The sequence below is a fragment of the Glarea lozoyensis genome (assembly GCF_000409485.1).
Source record: "Glarea lozoyensis ATCC 20868 chromosome Unknown GLAREA14, whole genome shotgun sequence".
Lineage (NCBI taxonomy): Eukaryota > Fungi > Ascomycota > Leotiomycetes > Helotiales > Helotiaceae > Glarea > Glarea lozoyensis.
Window position 1 is genome coordinate 1,771,940 of NW_007360988.1, and position 19,711 is coordinate 1,791,650.

At 44.8% G+C, this 19,711-nt stretch overlaps 7 protein-coding genes across 7 annotated transcripts; 2 read left to right on the forward strand and 5 right to left on the reverse strand.

Annotated features, from left to right (window-relative positions):
- Positions 1 to 227: 227 nt before the first annotated feature.
- Positions 228 to 1,575, reverse strand: GLAREA_07181 (uncharacterized protein; the record flags this gene model as incomplete). Its single annotated transcript, XM_008081129.1, has 5 exons — positions 228 to 643; positions 713 to 868; positions 925 to 1,219; positions 1,271 to 1,495; positions 1,546 to 1,575. The coding sequence occupies 5 exons, from the start codon at positions 1,573 to 1,575 to the stop codon at positions 228 to 230; spliced, it is 1,122 nt and encodes a 373-aa protein (XP_008079320.1).
- A 2,226-nt stretch (positions 1,576 to 3,801) lies between these two features.
- Positions 3,802 to 5,145, reverse strand: GLAREA_07182 (uncharacterized protein; the record flags this gene model as incomplete). The annotated part of the gene is made up of 5 exons (XM_008081130.1): positions 3,802 to 3,925; positions 3,977 to 4,067; positions 4,117 to 4,780; positions 4,854 to 4,975; positions 5,034 to 5,145. The coding sequence occupies 5 exons, from the start codon at positions 5,143 to 5,145 to the stop codon at positions 3,802 to 3,804; spliced, it is 1,113 nt and encodes a 370-aa protein (XP_008079321.1).
- A 1,581-nt stretch (positions 5,146 to 6,726) lies between these two features.
- GLAREA_07183 (uncharacterized protein) lies at positions 6,727 to 9,208 on the forward strand (the record flags this gene model as incomplete). Its single annotated transcript, XM_008081131.1, has 6 exons — positions 6,727 to 6,832; positions 7,110 to 7,145; positions 7,417 to 7,938; positions 7,992 to 8,266; positions 8,318 to 8,433; positions 8,527 to 9,208. 6 exons carry the CDS (start codon positions 6,727 to 6,729, stop codon positions 9,206 to 9,208), a joined length of 1,737 nt encoding a protein of 578 aa, XP_008079322.1.
- A 2,203-nt stretch (positions 9,209 to 11,411) lies between these two features.
- Positions 11,412 to 12,452, reverse strand: GLAREA_07184 (alpha/beta-Hydrolase; the record flags this gene model as incomplete). Its single annotated transcript, XM_008081132.1, has 4 exons — positions 11,412 to 11,496; positions 11,573 to 11,667; positions 11,758 to 12,251; positions 12,335 to 12,452. The coding sequence occupies 4 exons, from the start codon at positions 12,450 to 12,452 to the stop codon at positions 11,412 to 11,414; spliced, it is 792 nt and encodes a 263-aa protein (XP_008079323.1).
- A 2,901-nt stretch (positions 12,453 to 15,353) lies between these two features.
- On the forward strand, positions 15,354 to 16,361 carry GLAREA_07185 (NAD(P)-binding Rossmann-fold containing protein; the record flags this gene model as incomplete). The annotated part of the gene is made up of 1 exon (XM_008081133.1): positions 15,354 to 16,361. The coding sequence occupies one exon, from the start codon at positions 15,354 to 15,356 to the stop codon at positions 16,359 to 16,361; it is 1,008 nt and encodes a 335-aa protein (XP_008079324.1).
- A 274-nt stretch (positions 16,362 to 16,635) lies between these two features.
- Positions 16,636 to 17,439, reverse strand: GLAREA_07186 (uncharacterized protein; the record flags this gene model as incomplete). The annotated part of the gene is made up of 1 exon (XM_008081134.1): positions 16,636 to 17,439. The coding sequence occupies one exon, from the start codon at positions 17,437 to 17,439 to the stop codon at positions 16,636 to 16,638; it is 804 nt and encodes a 267-aa protein (XP_008079325.1).
- A 1,110-nt stretch (positions 17,440 to 18,549) lies between these two features.
- Positions 18,550 to 19,061, reverse strand: GLAREA_07187 (uncharacterized protein; the record flags this gene model as incomplete). Its single annotated transcript, XM_008081135.1, has 2 exons — positions 18,550 to 18,568; positions 18,673 to 19,061. The coding sequence occupies 2 exons, from the start codon at positions 19,059 to 19,061 to the stop codon at positions 18,550 to 18,552; spliced, it is 408 nt and encodes a 135-aa protein (XP_008079326.1).
- Positions 19,062 to 19,711: the final 650 nt, after the last annotated feature.

Here is a 19,711-nt window from a genome sequence, read left to right on the forward strand (position 1 = left end):
AAAGCTTACAGTCGCCTTCAGGGCTGAAACTTCCGACAGCATAATGGCTTGCCAAGGGGGCACAGCAGCAACATGTGTGCAGCGACCGGTGAGCAAAAGGGTCGGGATTTGGGGGCGAGAAGAATCTGGTGGGGGCGCTTTTCGTCAACCTCCAGCTGGAAGGATTATGAGCTCCACCCCCGTTGAATTGGCGCTTACTTCAAGATCTACTCACGTGACTGCATCCGCTATCTATGCCAAGCCTTCGAATCATTCCCCAGGCCGCTCGGCCTTTCCCGTTCTCTCTCAGCACTGTCACTCGACTCATATCGTGTACTTTGCACATGAATACTCTGAGTCTTATAGATCACCGAAGTTCTACTTTGGGTGGTAAGTTCGACCTGGCTATCTCTACCATCGGAAAGCCTCTCCATTCGATCGACACCATTGCCACGCCGGCTACTCTTGAGGTTCTCAACACGGGACGAACCAAGCCTCGATACACCTATCTTCGAGAGCGCGGTGCCAAAGGTGCGGGCAATGCGACTTTTGGAGGACTTGTAGTCACTCGAGGAGAGCTCGCCAGCGCGACGGAGAAGTGAGCGTAGCGCCGGGAGACAGGCGACCATGATTGATGTAGCCATTTCGGCCATACCCCAGACGTCTAGATTGTTTGTCAGACGGTGTTATGATGCCAGAGTGAGGTAGCGGGACTTGGGCACGACGAGCTTACAGATAGCGTTAAAGTTGTTTGTTAGGCGGATAGTGGCGTAGCGTGCTACGTTCACCACGACGGTGATCATGCCTAAGCCGAACGTGAAGATTAGGCCATAAAGCTGGCGTTTCTGAAGCGTTAAGTTTCGGAAGAGGGGAAATGGTAGTGCGAAGACTGACTGCTGTATTAGTCTATGACTTTGTGGGCTTATAGATGCGAAGAGCACTTACTAAGTACGTCGGAGATGAAGTTGAGTGACCAGTCCAAATTGAATAAGTGTAACGAGTCGAATGCAACACAAGCACCGTCTGCTAAAGACCAATTCGAAGCGACATTGGCACCGCACCAAAACGTATCCGAAAAGCACGTAGTCAAACAGCACACGACAACGAATCCGGACACAACCCAAAGTGCGATCCGCAGCCTCGGCATCGTACTTGGAATTAGTCTCGAGTAGAGCGCGAGGATGGAGAATTTCGGGAAATAGATGCAGGTGTCGTAAAAATAATTGCCAGCGAAGGCGATCTAGATAATTCGATTAGCAAAGTGAACAGATATTGGGAAAAACAGCAGTACTTTTCTCAGCTTGATGAGAGTACTCGCATCTACAATTTCTTCATCTCCCAATCCGCCAAGCTCATAGGTCATGGTATCGGTGATCGCCAGTCCAAGAGCAAAGACAGCAGAGAGCAAGAGAAGGAGATCCGACACCAACAAGTTCTTCTGCTGATTGTGAAGCCTTACGAACATGCGCGTGGCGACGAAGACATATGCCACTCCGAGTAACGACCATTCTATCCCCTACAACCCCGTTAAATCGAATTCAATGCAGAGAAAAAGGGTCTGCTTACCATGACGGACGACCCTGAAGCACCGCCCATGATTGTCGAGGATTTGATTTTCCAGGTTTGGATTCAGAACTTGATCTGCTAGATGTTTAGGGTAAAGGCATTCTGCTAACCAGGGTGACTGCACTTGGTATAAAACCATAATTCAAACTCCAGCGAGCAATCGAAGTAGTAGGGCTCGAACCTCTCGCATTCAGCTGCTCATATTGAGACGATGCTCTAGGTCAAAGCGACTAGTTTGCAGATAGCGTCCGTGGGCTCGGACTTTTAAGGGCGATTATCAGCCTCGACCGTGGTGGCGGGAAGGTGGGAGCCCAATTAATGCAATCTACCTCCTGTGTCAAAGATTTCTCAAATGCATCACCGACGATAACAATATTAATCGAGGTCTCTCTTTCAGCGTCAAGTATGAAAGATCCATTGCTGGCCTAGAGCACATGATATTAAAGTGTGGATCTCATGTCCTACGGATTGTGTAGATAAAGGGAGGCTTTCAAACAGTTGATAATTCTTTAGTACTTCGTAAACAGCAAAGAGCTAAAAGAGCGTTACCTGCGGGCGAGATGGCCAGACTTATTTTGATCTTTCTAACTATACACTTGCCACAGTTTTAATCCTTGAACAGAGACATCAAAGAATGCGATTTGGCAAAGATCCTGGGTGTTTTAGAAGTATCGAAAAGCCGCACAGACTGGAGACTAACGCTATTGGGTCATGTACGAAGCACTACCGGTAGAAGTCCACGTTGCCCATCGTCCAAGTACGGAATTACCACTCTGGTGGTAAGTACCGACGCAGATCTAGGCCTGACGGAAGCTTTGCGACTTTCCCCGCACTCCTTATATACTGGGTCTGCCACTGATCTGAGCCAGGATGTCGAGTAAAGGTATGATAGAATTTACTATAAGCTAGAAGAGCAGAATGATCACCGCCAGAATTTACTTTGCACAAATAACATACAAAATGGTAAACACATCAATGGCTCCGCGAATGGGTTCAGGACAGAATACTATCAAGATGCCGCGCCGCCTCCCTTTCGACCATTCTAGACCAGTGTGACTTAGCTTTCGCGAGGTATCCTGGACATGATGCATTCCATTGGGTGGACGAGATGGGATTATCACAGGCGAGTGATAAAACTTTCGAAAGAGAACGGGATGAAGAAGCTCGACTTTGCAGACGGGGAAGCCGTTACTACTCCCGTTGTTCTTATCTCTGTCCAGTGGGTTAAATTTTGACCTACTACACAGTTCGGGTTCGATGGGATGTCAGGGCTTAAACTCGCGGCGTGCCGTCTTAAATTAGGCTTTTGAGGCTTCTAGTCTTTAAAGTCTGGGGAGTTCGGCCAGTGAAGGAGCTCTGTTCTATTCCCGAAACGAGCATTCTGAGGTTCTCACACATCTGACTAAACCAACACTTGACCGGACAGAGATAAGAATTAACTGAGTAGATTCCATCTTTATGCAAAATCTATCGGTCCTGTAAAAAAGGGGCCTTCAGAAATCAGAGCGTGAGTGCTATCTCCGACGACTCAAAATCACGAAAAGGTTTTTCTGCGCGAGAAACTTGGCCTGTGTGAAAACCGTCGCTACATCCTACGATTTCTTCAATTTAGAGAGGAAGATTGGCGTCGAAAGAGGCAGAGAGTGGAAAGACCGAGGGCTAGAGGAAGAAAATTGCCGATTAGTGTCAACAACTTGGTATGGAGTCTAAAGTCAACACTGATGTATGTGGTATAAAGTGGGACGAAGACACAACCTTCCGATCACACAAATTCGATGCTTCAGGTGAAACAAATTACAGTGCCTGATTATTACCAACCAAAATGCAATGCACGGTGCTCGCTCGCAAGCAATCGACATTGAAAGGCATTCTGTGACCAACATAGGCTTTTGAAGTGCCTTACCACGGACAATCGTGAGATAATGAAGGGTAGTTATTTAGGTTCGGACGAGTTTATGCACTTTTGCAAAAAGGTGATGGAGAGGGGAGAGCAAGCAACAGTATCGTGAATATTGGCGTGATGAGGCGATGACCCAAATCAGACGTGAGCGAAGTCCGGTTATGGAGATAGATGGATTTTAGGGTACTTCGGAAGAAGGTTGGGACTCAAATGATGCCACGGGAAAATGAATCGGAATAGCTCATTAGACTGTTATCGGATCAAGCTATCTCCTCCACGGCATATTCCTCAACAGAATGATCGAATGTCACGGCTTCCTCCATCAGAAACCGACCACAATTACAACCTATGGCAAATTATTCCTTCTTTGGCCCCTTGCTCTCATCTCCACTATAATCCCCGCCCCTCTTGCCTTTCTCGAACGCGGCCCAATCATCTTTGCAATAGGTTTTGACAAGCTCTTTCATGCCCTCGAAAACCCTGTGAGTTTGTTAGCAAGTACGCCGGCGAACACTATCGAGATGGCTGTACACTTCACGTTGATTACATCCGGGAATCAGGATCGCGGTTCCGATGTTGAAGCGAAGGGAATACAGAAGGTTTCTTCCATCCCAATCTTCCACTACGTAGAACATGGTTAGTTCTGTCTCAGTGAAAGTAGAAAAACATACCTGGCTCGGAAGGTGCAAAATTGTGCTTGTAATTTTTCATGTAGACGTCCTTACTTAGTCGGTGGCGTGGTGCTCTCCAATTCCCTACATCATACTCGTTATGGCCATAAAAAGAACCAGCATCAAATACAAATGGTTCCCCGCTTTCCATATCCGTGGCTGTGTTCTCATCCCAGCAGTCACCATGCAATAAGCAGGGTTTGATGGACCTGCCATCGCTTTGGAGAGGTTCGAGAAGTCGTGGGATGACCTTGTTCAACGTGATGTCAACAAGCTGCTCGAACTCTGGCCATGGACCGTGTTTTTCGACATCCATTGCGAACATGTGTCCCAACTGCTTTTTGTAAAGTTCTGCCCATGAGATCTCCCAAGTATTTGTGAACTGGGTAATCGCTCCGTGGCAGGTTGTAGTGTGGAAGCCAAATTTGCCAGTTGGTGAGATGGACTTTTTGTGCAGTTCTACAAGCCGCGCGGTGAAATTGACTAGGTCAGGGGGCTGCTCTCCAGGTTCGCGAAAGTCTGCAATCATGAAATAGGCTTCTTCATTCTGGTACTTACCCCATGCCCATACATATGGTGCCATGGTTGGGATAATAGCATTCAATGCTTTCATAGCCTCGAATTCCCCTTCGCACATCACTCGACCGGTCTTCCCTGTGGCAGCCTATGCATTCAATCAGCAGTTATTTCATCTCCGGATACCTGGCGCTGGGAAAGAAAGGCGGTAGAGCCCCTACCTTCAAGAAGTAGTTTTTGGTCTGTCCATCTGGTAATTCAGCGACAATTTTGGCGCATCTGCCCCATAACGACGTCCCGTAAGCATACGACGAGATAATTTTGGTGCCAGGAATCGGAAGTTCTATCCTCGATGGGTTAGTGCATGCTCATATCTGAAAGAATTCCAAGAGGCTCGTTACTCTCTATCACTGCATCCTCCAACGCGAAGCTGCCATATGTCCTTGGTGGCTTAATGTCCTCGTCCGGAGCGGTATTGTTTGCACGATTCACGTGCGGGTGATCAGTTGACATCTTTGAAGTGCCTATAAGCAAAGGTGACAGAAGTTACGGTTGATCGACCGAAGTCGGTAAAGGGTGATTTCTTTTCTGAGGAATCGCACCTTAAATTCTGGTCTTTTATTGTCCTTCGAAGGTACAGTTGAGCTCAGATATAGGCGGTGTGGGTGATAAAATTAAGAAGTATTTGATAGCGGGAAAGAAGATCGTATTGTTACCCTTTTTGAGAGAGAATCTGCGAAGCAGCACCAAGAATTATACTCACACTCCTCCTTCTAAATCTGTCATCGAATGGGTATAGTCAAACAGTCATGAGTACTTGGTTTCTGTCGATGACTCAAGAGGATCGCTGATTGCGAAGAGTCTTGACATGCTAGACAGTAGACAAAGAAAGTGGAACGTTTCACCTCTGCTCGATTTTAGCCTTATCACTACTATCTCTTCGGTACTGTTCAGCGTTTCGGAGGTGATTCGGTTACCTGGATATATAGCACCGAGAAGAATGAGATACCATCGAAGGGTTTTCGTTAAATGAGAGTTGAAGCTGAGGAGTGTGACTGCATCATCCAACAAAGCATCCAACAAAGCTCCACTTCTCTATGGGCACCGAAAGTGAGGAACAAATCCCTTACCGGGGGACTGATCCAGCTGTACTTCCAGATTCACCAAATTAAAAACCGACGAAAAACTGACTTTAATAAGAGAACTCCAACTGCTAGCAAGTCATGAGACTTTATTAGACGAAGAACTATGTCGTTGGCTGTCAATAAGCCATGTGTAAACGAAGATCTATCTTTTTCTCCAAGACGGCCACCTTGTCCTCGAATCGGCCTGCCTCGCAGGTACACTACTGGAATTGGATCCTAGTCTCAGGGTGCATGGAGATACTCAATTTCGTTAAAGATGAGTTATAGCGGACTAATCTACAGCATTCTTGAAAAGGTCTAAGTCTACTTGTTAGTGTCACCCAAACATTTATTGTTCTTGGATCACCAGTCCTACATTTGGACATGAGAGCTTGGGCTTTGTGATGTGATGGTCGGGGGTATACAAAGCACTTCTTTTTATATTAGTCAGGGGCGCTGAGGCTAATCACGTTCAATAAACATAGCATACTTCTCCACTATATCGTTGGGAAATTCCTATATCCTAAAAGATGGTATAGAAATATGGATAAAGAGCGACTATTGGGGATTGTTGGAGATTGTTGGGGAGTTTTTGGGGGTGCTTGATTTTCATGATAGAAAATATACGACAATAAAAAATATGCTCGGTAAGTTCACTACTTATGGACATCATCAAAGGTTATGAGAGAAATGCAGTGATATCCCTTAAGGCTTATAGATGCGGAATTTGAATTTAGACCCAACTATTGGGACAGTTCAAAGTAGAGTATACAAGGCAAAGATTGGCTCAGAAGAAACAACTGGCTGATATATAAGACTAGTAGTAGTTGTCTACATCTCTACAGCAATTTGAAACATTACACTTCAGTTGTCAATATTATACACACTGCAATTTTGAACAATCCGATGTTGGTGTTTCCGAATATTGAAAATCAAATCTACATCTAAAACCAATAAATAACTGCTCAATATGGAGCGCGCGAGAGCTGCAAGATTCATCTGGAGATATCATGTTCTCTACAACGATACTCAGCTCGACGCCAATACTGTTCACGAGTCTCATTACATACAGGCTCGTGAGCTACGTCGGCAAATTAGTCCTCTCTCTTCTGAGAGCACAAGGTTTGAGAATTATGAAAACGAAAGGATAATAGATTCATACATAACTGTAAATCAGTGTTACTTTCCTGTACTCTGAGGAGATCGTCAGTCCCACCTGGTTGTCGTTTACCTGTGGTCTCTAGTAATAATCCCTTTCTCTGCCAATTTGGAGATCGGTTCCTGTGCTGCGCCTCAAAAGTCTGTACCTCAAACGTCTGTACATTGATGGTTCGTGCGCTAATATGGTTATAGCATGGATTGATAGTCCTTCATTGATCAGTGATTTAGGTGCCTCTCATGCCATATGCCGTCTACATATTGAATTGTGGTGTATGTGTTACCATTCTGTGATTTTGCGTAGAAGGGCAGTTACAATATGTGGGCTGCTTACGCATGCATATTGGCATTAAGCCTTTTGAAAGCCACACTACGTGGGCTGCTTATTCAATCACAGTGGCGTTCAGCCCTGCGACAGTCAATACAAACCTTTGATATTAAAGATAAGTAGGGAGAATCACCAAAGTCCAAGAGCTGCACATCACCGACATTTATTCCATAGTAAATCCATCTGATTTGGTTGTCAAGGAAGACATGGATTTCATACCCAGTACAGGTGGACTTGTCTGGATTACCGGATCGGGAAATATCGCAAAGAATTTAGATGTTCAGCGCACCGTTCGACGCCATGTCATGATAAGGCACTATCAAGATAAGAAGCAGAGGAAAGCAGCATATTTGGAAAGAAAACCGGTATCAGTAGCTCGTAGCAAGTTGGTTCAAGGCTCGCTGCAGCTTCGCGAGCTAGAAAGTAGCCACCTACGTGTGTCTACGAAACCCACTGAATATCAAGAACTTGTGCCTTATTCATCATCACCAAGTGCTCAAACTAGAGAACCAAAGCTGTATTGTTCATTATGTGCAGGTTCAAGTGCAACCAAGGAGGGATTCGACATAGAAGGCTGTCGTTGTCAAAGACTGCTACACAAGGACTGCATTAGTGAATCCCCTACGATGCAGAGAGATCCCTTCTTTCAATATCCTATTGATGTTACTGCACAAGATATCAAACTTATCGAGTATAGTATGTTGACCTCCCGATTTAATAATTCCAATCACTGATTAATCCTCTTATAGTATTGGACGACAACAATATGAACAGGGTAGCCCACCGACACGAAACCCTCGCCAACGCTATATCAGATCCCATTGCTTTCCACCAGATGCTATCGACTTTTGCATTGTGGATGGTTTTTAAATTAAAATATACTGGTGGAGCGAGTTATCTTAACCATGATGCAATCATACACCATAATAAAGCAATAAAAGCTGTAAGCCAAAGACTTCATGATGGCATAGGTATAACAGGCGAAGGGATGATAGCTGCAGTTCTAGGATTTGCACACCATGCAGTACGTCCCTCGACTCTATATGATTGACCGTTGAGTAATAGACCATTTTAGCATGTCAGATTAGACTTTTCTGCTTGGAAAAGCCATATGGATGGAGTAAAGCAAATCGTCAAGCTCAGGGGTGGGGTCCAAACATTGAACCAAGATATGAAAAATACTTTGTACTGGTGAGTGTCAGTCTAAAGTTGTGAAACCTGGTGAAGATACAACTTCAATCGATGGCCTCGGTAGTTCAACCATTACTAATGCGTTTATAATAGGCACGACTTGGGTGGAGCATATACTCAAGTCACTCCGCTACTTTTCGACTGGTCTACAGACACTATCAGTAACCTCATACTACTTCGCCCTCCTGCTAGAAGTTCATCTTCAGCTTTCGAACGAGTGGCTAAAGTCTGGCTCAACCGATTTCCGAGTCAGCAAGAGTTTCTCGGACTTCTTGAATCACTATCTTTGATCGCTACTCACTTGAATGAACAATTTATTCTCACTGGATGTCCAGCAGATGAAACATTTCCACTCCGTTGCATAATCAAGCCAATGATTTACCGCTTTCTTAACTTCAACACCATGATAGAAAGAAAGGACGAGGCTTCTGTTTCTTCATACGCGATTCTGGAGTCAAGTCGTCTTGCATCTCTTCTATTCCTAGCACCTCTCCGTCGCCACTTTGGTGTGTTCCCAGTGTTCACAACTTTTCAGGTTGCCAAGCTCCGAAGACTACTCACTGAAAATAATGATCTTGACTGGCACGGCTTAGAGACACTACAGTTCTGGATACTAACCCTAGCATATCTAGAATCTTCAGGTGACAAAATGTGGTGGGAAGGCGCACGAGATAACTTCGGATCACGATTTTCGTTAGAGAACCAGCTACCAGAGTTTATATGGATAAATGCCTTACATGGTTCCCAACTAAGTATCTTGAATGATCATCTCTGAGGGCATTGGTCTTGTTTTCCAAGGACGAACAGAAAGATTGGGACCACAGAAAAGGTGGTGAACGTTGCAACAAGAAATAGGAAGAGTAGATAGGAAGCGGGAGATAGTAAGCGTTATAGCTCATGTTTGGGATTGAGCAACATGTATGTAACCAAGCTCGATCTTGCGTCGATGACGACTGAGAAAATTGTGATAAGGCTGAGTGCGGTCATGTCTACTGGTTCGCGTCTCTGAGCCGTCAGCCGGTGAGCATGATGAGCTAAAGAAGAAAACCCAATACCAATCGTATGAAAGAGTTGAGTTTTGTGAATAACCAGAGAGTGTGAAAATTTCAGAGAAACAAGTTACACTTAGCGACCTTCTTTACGCCTAGGTGGTCAGCGTCTACTCGGAACGGGACGACAGCCGGGGCTGCATTAAAGTACCCCCAGTCGAACCTCCAATAACTATTTTTGCTGCCACAACCTTCCTGACTGCCATCATTCGTAATCCTTTTCTTGCCCTCAATTTACTGCTCATCAATTAGTCAGAGAAGTGCAGGCTTGTCAAGATTGCAATTCTGTGGCTTTGGCGAAATGTAATACGGCTAGCAAGCGTTGCACTGCTGGAATTGTATAGCAAAACCTCGATAGCTGTCGGTATGATCACAACTGAGCTAACAGATGCGGGGTGCAGGTTGGCGAGCTGTTTAGGGGCAATGGTCGTTGTGGGGTAGCTCCGGGTAGTCCCGCATCCACCCATTTGTCATTACTCAGCACAGCACTCATAGATCTCAACCGAGCTCAACGTCTCCTTGGCTCTTTCATCCAAATCTAGGTGAGAGTGTGCATGCGTGTTGAGCTACCGTGATCGAGTTTCCGCAGCTAGAACACACGAGTGTAAGGCTCACTGGACTAGCAGGATCCACTGATATTGGGGCTGAATGGATGCTGACAGCAACTATCAATGTTGTGCATCATTCAGATGCAGACTCTGTCGCTAGTCCCGTTGTGTATAATGATAAGATCCATGTTTCTGGTTGAGTTTCTATGTCATATCTAATCTGAAGCTAATAGGATAGCAGATCTCGAAGAGTAACAAGGGAGACAATATCATTATGAAGAACTGGATCCACTCACTTAAACCACATATAAGATCCCGGAGAGAATAATTCTGTTGACACGATGCAATAACATCATGGTCACCACACATCTCATATCTACTGGAAAATCCAGGATATTGAAAAAATCCAGAGGGGAGGTTGGATTGAAGTGAAGCTTTCTGACATGCAAGAGCCTACTGAAGTTCTGGCGGCTAGCCCTTACTCTTTTTCAACATTTACAGCAGTGTGGTTTTACGTACTTAGAAATTCGCTCTAGGAGATCACGTCTAATCTTTAACTCATCAACTCTGTTACACGAAAAACAACGAAAATTGATGAAGTTTCACTTTTGGATATTGAGAGGTAGCCCGATAGACAAATTTCAAATACTTTGCCTCAGAAAGCTGAGGAGAAACAGTCTGAGTTTGGTTCAAGGTACACAACATATGCTGTTTCGGATAGAACGGCTCAGACTACATACATATGTATCTAGCCTCTTATAATTTCTGTTCACTCCAGTTAAGAATGAATTCTTAAAGGGGGGTTTAGACCCTAGCATAAAGAACGTCAAAAAATCTAATCAACTATGTATGCGAGTCAATCCGGAGGCGCATCTTCTATCTAGCTAGCATGTGCTATGTCCCTAACCCAAAAGGGTAAACGGTCTGTTTCCTGTGTCACTGGTTCCTCGGTGCAGAATAGCCCAGATAGAGAACGCCATGTTTATTATTCAGCGGAGAGCTCTTCAGGAACAGCAAGCAAGTGACAACCCCCGAGCATGATCCTGAGTCGCTGAGAAATTCACAAGGACTTGTTCAGCTTAAGCAGTTACTATCAAATCGTGGGTCTTTTGCTGATCATGATATTCCGAGATAACTTTCCAGGAGTGCGCTCAATTACGCCACTTATACTTCATATTTCAAACTTTGCAGGAAATCTTTTAGATTTCGTAATCGATTCTCTTCAATATGACAGATCCATAACTAATAATTACGAAATCGAAAATGATCCATTCGACACAACGCGCTGACAAGACAATTTCAAGGGTACTTTTGATTGAACGCTTGTAACATTAATTCCTCGGCCCTATTGAACCACCAAAATCTGTCCTCCGCCTTTCGCTCAAAGGTGACTCGCAAAAAAGGAACGAACAATTCTGTAAGCTCGTAAGTACTCCTCGAAATTATGGAGATTGTTGAAGTCAGCCCTGCTGATATTAGCACAGCCAAACACCAGATAAATCAGATGCCTTGTCCTTCCTGAAAAGGATTTCAGAGTCTTACCGGGAAGACGTCCAACCATGCACCTGGTCATCGAAATACTCGGCATAGCTTTTCGGGGAGGCCACTTTCAATTTCTCGATCCATTCATCCATGAACTATGTAAGTAACATGAATTAGCTGTGGTCTTTGGCTTCAGGGGAGCAGAGTTTTCCGAATGCGCTATGATCGTGAAGTGAACGACTTACTTTTACATCCTCATCCATACTTGGCAGTACACAGTGTGGAATAGTAACTTTTATGGCATCATCCAGTGCCATCAGGGACGGATGAAACTGTCCAGAAGCCTTGAATATAGTCCCTTTCCCGGAGACCAAGGTACACACTTTTCCTCCCCAGCACATGCCCAGAGTGGCCCAGCTTTCGATCTCTGGATGGTCCTTACATATTGTCTCCATCAGAGGTCCGATCAACTTTACAGAATCAGGAGGATTCGCTGGACCGGTCATGAACTTCGTGATAGCTGCATATTGCTTCGGTGTTTTTGGAGGGAAATTGGCCATGTCTTGGGGATTGTCCCCGAAAAAGTCTGGCATGAAAACTTGGAAGTCGCCAACGCCATCAGGAACTGGATCGTACCCCGAGGCAAGAATGTCAGCGCCCCGTAAGGTTTGGATGTAGAGGCCAAAAACATCATATACTAGAAGAATACCCCTAGTTGCCTTTGGATTGCCGGTCACATCTTCGCCTCATTAGCACACAACATGTATATCAATTTTTCCTGAGCTGAGCAGAGAAGAACTGAATGAAAAGATGATTGCTCACATGTTTTTAGACCGTTTATATCGACATATTTCCCTTGGAGAGTATAATCATAGCCCCCGGAAAGCGTGACGGGTGGTCGAGTACAGCATGCTTTACTCTGGACTTGGAATCCGGACATTGCGCTTGATGAGATCTTAGTGTTCATGAATTGGCTGATGAGAAATGAGTTAAAAGCTGAATTGATATTGAAGACGGGATGAAATTGCTTATACGTCCGTGTTATGGGTTTTGGCTTCACATTTATGTTTGAGAGGTGCGCCATGCCCATGGTTCCGGTGAGAATCAACATTAGCCACTGAACCAGTTCCTCGTGCTGTTGCCAGCTGAATAAGTCAATTTTGGTTACCTGCCGATATTATCTCGTGCTGTTGTGGGCTGAATAAGTCAATCGTTGTTACCCCGCGAAAATGTCAACGTCTGTGGCAGCTTTGGATTGGATAACCGACAGTTGTACAGAATTAAAAACATAGAGCTGATCCAACAAGAAAACTCCACTGCCCGAATCAGGCAGTGTACAAAGTATACTGCTGACAAAGCGGTTTTAGGTCCAGTAACGAGCAGGTACGGAGGCGAGATATGCAATGCATTATGTGCAAGGATTCATGTTACACAATATTGAGTGGTACGAGCAGCACCCCATTGTCCATTTTGGGTTAAGGGCCTTGTCCAAGGAGTACACATGAGCCAGCCATATCGGAGTACCAGACCCATAGTTCCTCAAGTATGTATACTGTATTAACTTACTTATAGACAGAATAATGCCTAAATCCCTTGTATTCATTCGTCAATTTAGAGTATTCCGTGCATATAAGAAAGCATGTAAAATCCACCCAAGTTTACGAAAATGTCCCTGTTTTTGCTTCCTGATCTGGCGCTACACAGTTTATGGTCAGCATACCATTTTCTCGTGCCCTATATGTTAACCCGTCAGACATCATATTAATAATATTTTTCAGTCAAGTGTAGTTGAAGCACCGAAAGTAAGATCTTGTAAATTCTGCCTCCTCTGAGTGTACTGTAGCTTTGAACACTTATCGTAGTATGGAAATATGTAACTTCAATTTTGACAACATCGTTTGATAAATAATGGAGCCTCCCTAAAAACATGCAATCTGAAATAGATTACATCGTGTGATTCAGTAAAATGCGAAGCGATACTTGGTCCCAGGTCTAATAAAACAGTGTGATATTGGTTTGTAGCATGAATGCACAATACCCTGATAAACAAATTCTGAATATCAGACTTGCTTCCAAATTCCGGAGAACGCCTCGGTTTGAAGTTCTATTTTAGTAATTATGGTGTTATTAGCATTAGGTAATATATGAAATGGTAAGAAAATATCCACAACTCTAAAAAACTTCTGCTTTTTGATCACCATAAGGCAAAATGCTGCAAACTATCAGTTAATGCAACAGTAGAAGTTTATGTTTTAGCTACTAAAGTTTAATGGTTTCTTTTCATAGAGCGCCCAAATTCGGAGCCGCTCCTCTGGGGTACCCTCATTTTCTGACAATATGATACCCTTATAAGTTAATGGTAAACTTGGCTCAATGTTCTGGCTGCTCCAACATATCCTTCTTATATTCCTAGTCAGTGTGAACCAGAACACCAAGACCCTCGTTCTACAAGACCTCGGTACGGATGATGCGAGCCGCAACAAAAACAGCTGGTTCTGTCTCGCTATTCTTGTCGCTACCACGATGGTGGCATCCAGGGTCTTCAAACCACACATGACTCGCTTTGTAGACCTTTGCTTCTTGGTCATTCATCCTTTCAAAACTTCGCCAGAGACAAGCACGGCCTGTACGGAGGCTCCTCCATGACGATGAGGCGGGGATGAAGCGTCCGGGGGGAGTTTACGAGAATGCCAACCACGGTGGGAGATGGATCTGCTGGGAATTTGTGATTGTAGATAATAGAGATCTTTCTCCTTGGACAGCTATTGCCGAATGTTTTCGTCAGTATGCTACTGTAACGAGATGTCGAAGTGAGAACGTTTAAAGTTTACCTGTTATTCCAGGTGATAGTAGACATGAGTGAAATGAGTTCACGTAAGATTTGACTAAATGGAATGTTGGAAAAACGCAACGATACAAATACTGAAAGTTAGGAGGATTGTTTTGTGCTTAAAGTCAGCTTAGTTGCATCATTGAATGCCTGCCTCCATTCATAAATCGTAGAACACAGGAAAAGTGATGGATACAGATAGAAATTCGATACGTGGATCAGTAACGGTAATTCGGAAGCCAAAAATCAAATTTGGAGCGAGTACATCGAAACTCCTACCTTCGTAGTCGAGAGAATACCGAAAGAGCCACAAGTGTACGTAGGCTTTCGATACCCGGATTACTAACCGTAAATGGAGGAGCATGGCTGAGTCACTATAAGCGACTGCATCTGCCGAATTCTTATTCGCAATCTTCTTTTCCTCCTTTCTAGTTTGCTGAGGCATACAACAAAGTTGAGATGATGGTGGTGGTTTGTATTTTGAAACTACGTTTAACGGGGTCGACATATCGGTCAACAGTATTACACATAAACGGTTCCCGATGTCCGGAAGAGTAAATGCAGACAGCTCCGGTCTAGGACTTGATGCAGCAAATTTCGTTTGGGGGTTGTGCAAAACAATAGCCTATTTGTCCAGCCAGTTGTTACTCACCTCAAAGAAATCGCATGGGCTGCCGAAAAGCACTGCCGACGATTCCGACATTATGTACTCTATTTCACCGAGTTCCGCGTCCACCTAAGCGGACAGGAAGTACAATAATAACAAGAACTTTGTAGGCTATTGTCAGGATGTAAAAGTGTATAGTCAGCGAATAGTTTCCCCAACATTACGGTTCTAGGTATCCGCTGTGGACTGTAACAAGACGAGAGACCGCGAGACCGTACAACTGATATTTTCTCCAAATATAAGAATCATTTTTGTACCTGGTACTCACAAGTGTCAAACTATACTCACAATTCTCAAACCACTTCTGTACGTTCAATTGAACCACTCTTCAAAAGTCAGCTATCATGGAAGCTCTTTCGATTCCGTCGACCATCAAAGCAATCGTCCAATCAGACGTAAACTCAACGCATCTGGTTCTGACAGCCCAGCCTACCCCAATTCCGCAACCCAACTCAGACGAACATTTAATCCGCGTCCACGCTGCAGCATTTTGCAACGGCGAACTCCTCTGGGACAAAAACTATCCGTCACGAGGAAATGCACACAAGATTCTGATTCCCTGCGACGACTTTGCTGGCACTGTTGTCAGTGCTCCAGCAAATTCACCTTTTGTCGCTGGTTCGGAGGTGTATGCACGAACCAGTCATGTTCGCTCTGGAAACGCTCGCGAGTATACCATTGCAGTCACCAGCGAACTTGCATTCAGACCGACGAATATCTCCTGGGCGGAATCTGCATGCGTGCCTTTGTCGGCTCTGACGGCGTGGCAGGCGCTGTTTGTGCACGCCGGGCTTGCTCCACCAACGAGTGTCGTTCAATCTTCCGCTGCTGGAAAGAGGATATTGGTTCTTGGTGCAGCTGGTGCGGTAGGAATCTGGATCGTGCAGCTGGCAAAGCTAGTAGGAGCTGATGTTGTGGGTACAGCTGGAGCGGACAGTATCGAGTTCGTAAAGTCTTTAGGTGCAACAGAGGTCTTCGATTACCGAACTGTAAACCTGAAGGAATGGGCTGCTTCGAGAAAGAAAGTGGACATCGTAATCGATTGCTTTGGCGGAAACGCCTTGCGAGATGCTAGGTGGACAGTCAGACCAGGTGGTCTACTGATGAGTATCCGTCAACCTCAGATGCTCAAGCCCGACGAATTGGACGTGGAAGTGAAGACCTTGTTTTTCATCATGGAGCCTAATGGAGCCCAATTGCAGAAGATCACCAATCTCATCAACGTTGGAAACTTTAAAGTCAAGGTGGACAGCATATGGAGCCTGGATCAATATTCGGACGCTCTAGAGCGATTCGAGAATGGACGACCAAAGGGAAAAGTGGTCTTCGGTGTGCTTGCTACTTCGAACTAGATACTAGTCTGCGAGAAGATCAGTGGAACTTATTGGAAGTGTGATGTATTTTAAAGTCTCAGACTTAGTATGTGGGAGTATAGTCTGCCAGTTGTGTTAACTATATGATAATTATCACTTAAAAGAATGCGAGTATCACGTCAAGATCATGATTTTACTTTTCACCATCATATTTCTTTTATTTTGTTATTTTTATAGTGCGATTTTGATATCCCCGGCAAGGCCGTTCATAAGACTTGTCATCTACAAGTGCTTCAAGATGCCAACCTTTACTTTACCATATTCCATTCCCACCACTCTTCCCATCCGCCCGTCTACATTTCATATCCGGCCCCTCGCACACAAACTGGAACGTCGCAGTCGCTTTGTTGCAACCATAAGTTGCTGTGATCGTAGCTGGACGTATAACCTCGATCGTCGTAGTAATTTTCTCTGTGACGATCGTTTTCAATACGAGCGTAGAAGTGATGGTCTCAGCCGGTTGGGTCATTGTAGCCATTACCGTCTGAGTCCTGGGAGCTTGTGTGAATGTAGCTGTAATTGCATGACTCGATGTAACTGTAACCGAACTTGCAGATGCAGTCGTAGTTACCAACACTGAAGTTGGCTGGACTGGAATAACTGCTCCTCCTCGACAATTCTTGCTCATAACTCCCAATCCAACACCCATTCCAATGATAGCCAACAAAAGTGCTCCTGCAGTTACCAAAGCCAGCAGAAAGTGTCGCCAATAAGTGTTCTTGGGACGGAAATAGTCTATCTCGACTTCATTTGCCGTGTAGGTAGGTGCTTCCACATCTTCCCCTGCGATTCCTGAAGTCTGGTTTCCGATCTGGGGAGAGATCACACTATGGGTAGCCAAGAACTGTGGATCTTTCTTGTCATCTAGACTTGAGAGATGATGGAGCGGGATCGAAGTGATGTCTGCATCCGCTGTCTGGAACTTACCATCCATGAATGCGTCAAGGTGAGAATGGGCGTTTGCCGCTGATATTTTAGCTTGGCCCAAATCGCTATACGACGAATTCAAGTCGACGTCGGTGAGATTTTCCCAGCCGTCATTGCTGTTGGGTGACATTATGGCAGGAAATGTGTGAGTTTGAGAATGGGTAGATGAGATAAATTTTATCTGAGATCTAGAACTGATTACTAACAAGATGTGGCTAAGTTGCTAATAAGAAGGGATAACTGAACAGTTATTGTGAGTGCAAAACAAGATATGTCTTGTTCCATTCATGCATTTGGATGTTGAACAGCCTTTTGGGAAAATGAATATTAAGCGAGTGGAGAACAAAGAAAAACACGGGGTGGGAGGAATTATTCTGGTACTAGGATAATGGCAATGTTTCATGTTTGAGTTTTATAATGGATGGTGGTAACTTCCGCCATGATAAGTCTAACGTCTACACTCATCGAAAGATTCAGGTCAGGTACGTGAAGATACATTTCGTTCTCGTGTCTGTGCCTTATTTTCTTACATACTATCTTATAACATTCCCACACCAGTATTATGTGCTAGATGCCCTTGTGCCTCCTCGAGAGAGTCTACCCCAACTCTTATTCACTTTCTAGCACCCTTGCGAATATGAATATGGAGCATTGTGTACTGGCGATACAGTCTTGTCCTTTTTCTCAGATATGGCTGTTTTACGAGTGTTCCGAATCGTATCGAAGAGCTACCGATTTTGAATAATCGCCGGACATCCTGGTTCCGACCCGCGAAATTCGAGAAATGTCGCTCAAGGTCATTCCTGTAGAATTCGCTGTGTATTCAGCATAGCCTCGATAAGTAAATTAGCTGTTTTTGGTGAACTAGTGTTTTCAGTCCAAAGACTAGCAGCTTGGAGGTCGGCTTGCGTCTTTGTTGTAAAAGGATTACTCGACCTGGAAAACTGAAACCAACGTACAATTGCAAGCATGGGCGTGCATTTTCCCCATTTCAGAGTCTTGATAAAGAATTCTGCATAGTAGGTCAGAATCTGGAATCGCGATCACAAATCGACTGAGCCAAGTTTTGCGACTCTTGACTGGATCACATCGACAAAGCTCGACGGCTTTGGTTTTGTTCGTCTACAAATATCGACATGAGCTAGTTTGAATTTGTCGTGGTTTATGTCATTCTCCTTGACCAGATATGTTCTCAGGTGAAGTGACCTAGTTGCAATAGACTGAATATTGAGTCTTCATCTCAGGGGATGTCGACGGCCCTAAGAAGTGTTAGCAAAATCGCATATAGCGTGATTTTATCCCCTAACTTTTAAGGACACCCAACTTCACCAAATCTTCCGTGACACAAAAACATCAAGAATACTCGCCCCCACCTTCCCTCCGCCAGCGCCGTCCATATTGATCAACAACAACATCAGAGTCACTCCTGATCGTCATAGTTCTCGACGCGCTCCTGACATCCTTCTCCGGAACCGGCGGCCTTCGATCATCTGGTCCATCAATAAACCCGCGTTCTTTCTGGGCCTTCTTCAACTCATTCCTCCTAGTCCAGACCACGAATGCTAGGGCCCAAAAAGCTGAGAAGACGAGGAATCCGATGCCGACTCCTATACCGATTGAGAGGCGAGTGGTGTATGCTGAATTTGAAGAGGATGATGAATCAGCGCGCTCGACTATTTCGGATGCTACGGTGGAGAATGCATCATTTTGTGCTAGGACAGATCTGAGGTGGATGTATATATCACGCGACATCGTGACTACGAATCCGACTTCCAATAGAATGTGAAATAATTTCAAGAATCAAAAAAGCAACGCATGAGAAAAACAGAAAATAGAAACGTAGAAAAGAAGACCACTACCTTTTCATCCCCCTCAAACCAAATGCTCAAACCAACAAGCGGTCTACCGTCAGTTGACGTTGAAGCTGCATGTCATAGGGGGCACTCCCATAACACGATAAAGAGCTTCAATCGTGGTTACCCCTGCCGCCCGGCATCTTGCTTGCGATGGAACATCGCGGTTCTTGAACCCATTTGAGTGGATTGACTCAGGACAAGTGCGACGGATCAATAGGTGGTCCGACGAGAGGCGTCAGTTTGGAACGGGACTGAGTGAGAAAGTGCCACGAGGAAACAGGTCGGGCGCATCGTGAAACGTTCTAGAAGCACGAACGTGATGAAGGGAAACATCGCATCGTAACAGTCAGAAAATTAAAAAAACATATGAATTTCCGGACTAAGTGCATTAGCCACGATCGCTCGCAATGAGAAAGAATGAAGATTGGATCGAGCATGACGAGGTCAATATATATTCGCATAAAGGGGTGTGAACGCCACAGGTTAAAACCTTGTAGATCACGTGACACCCCAGCTACCAATATGTCATGCATGGTCTGTTTTACC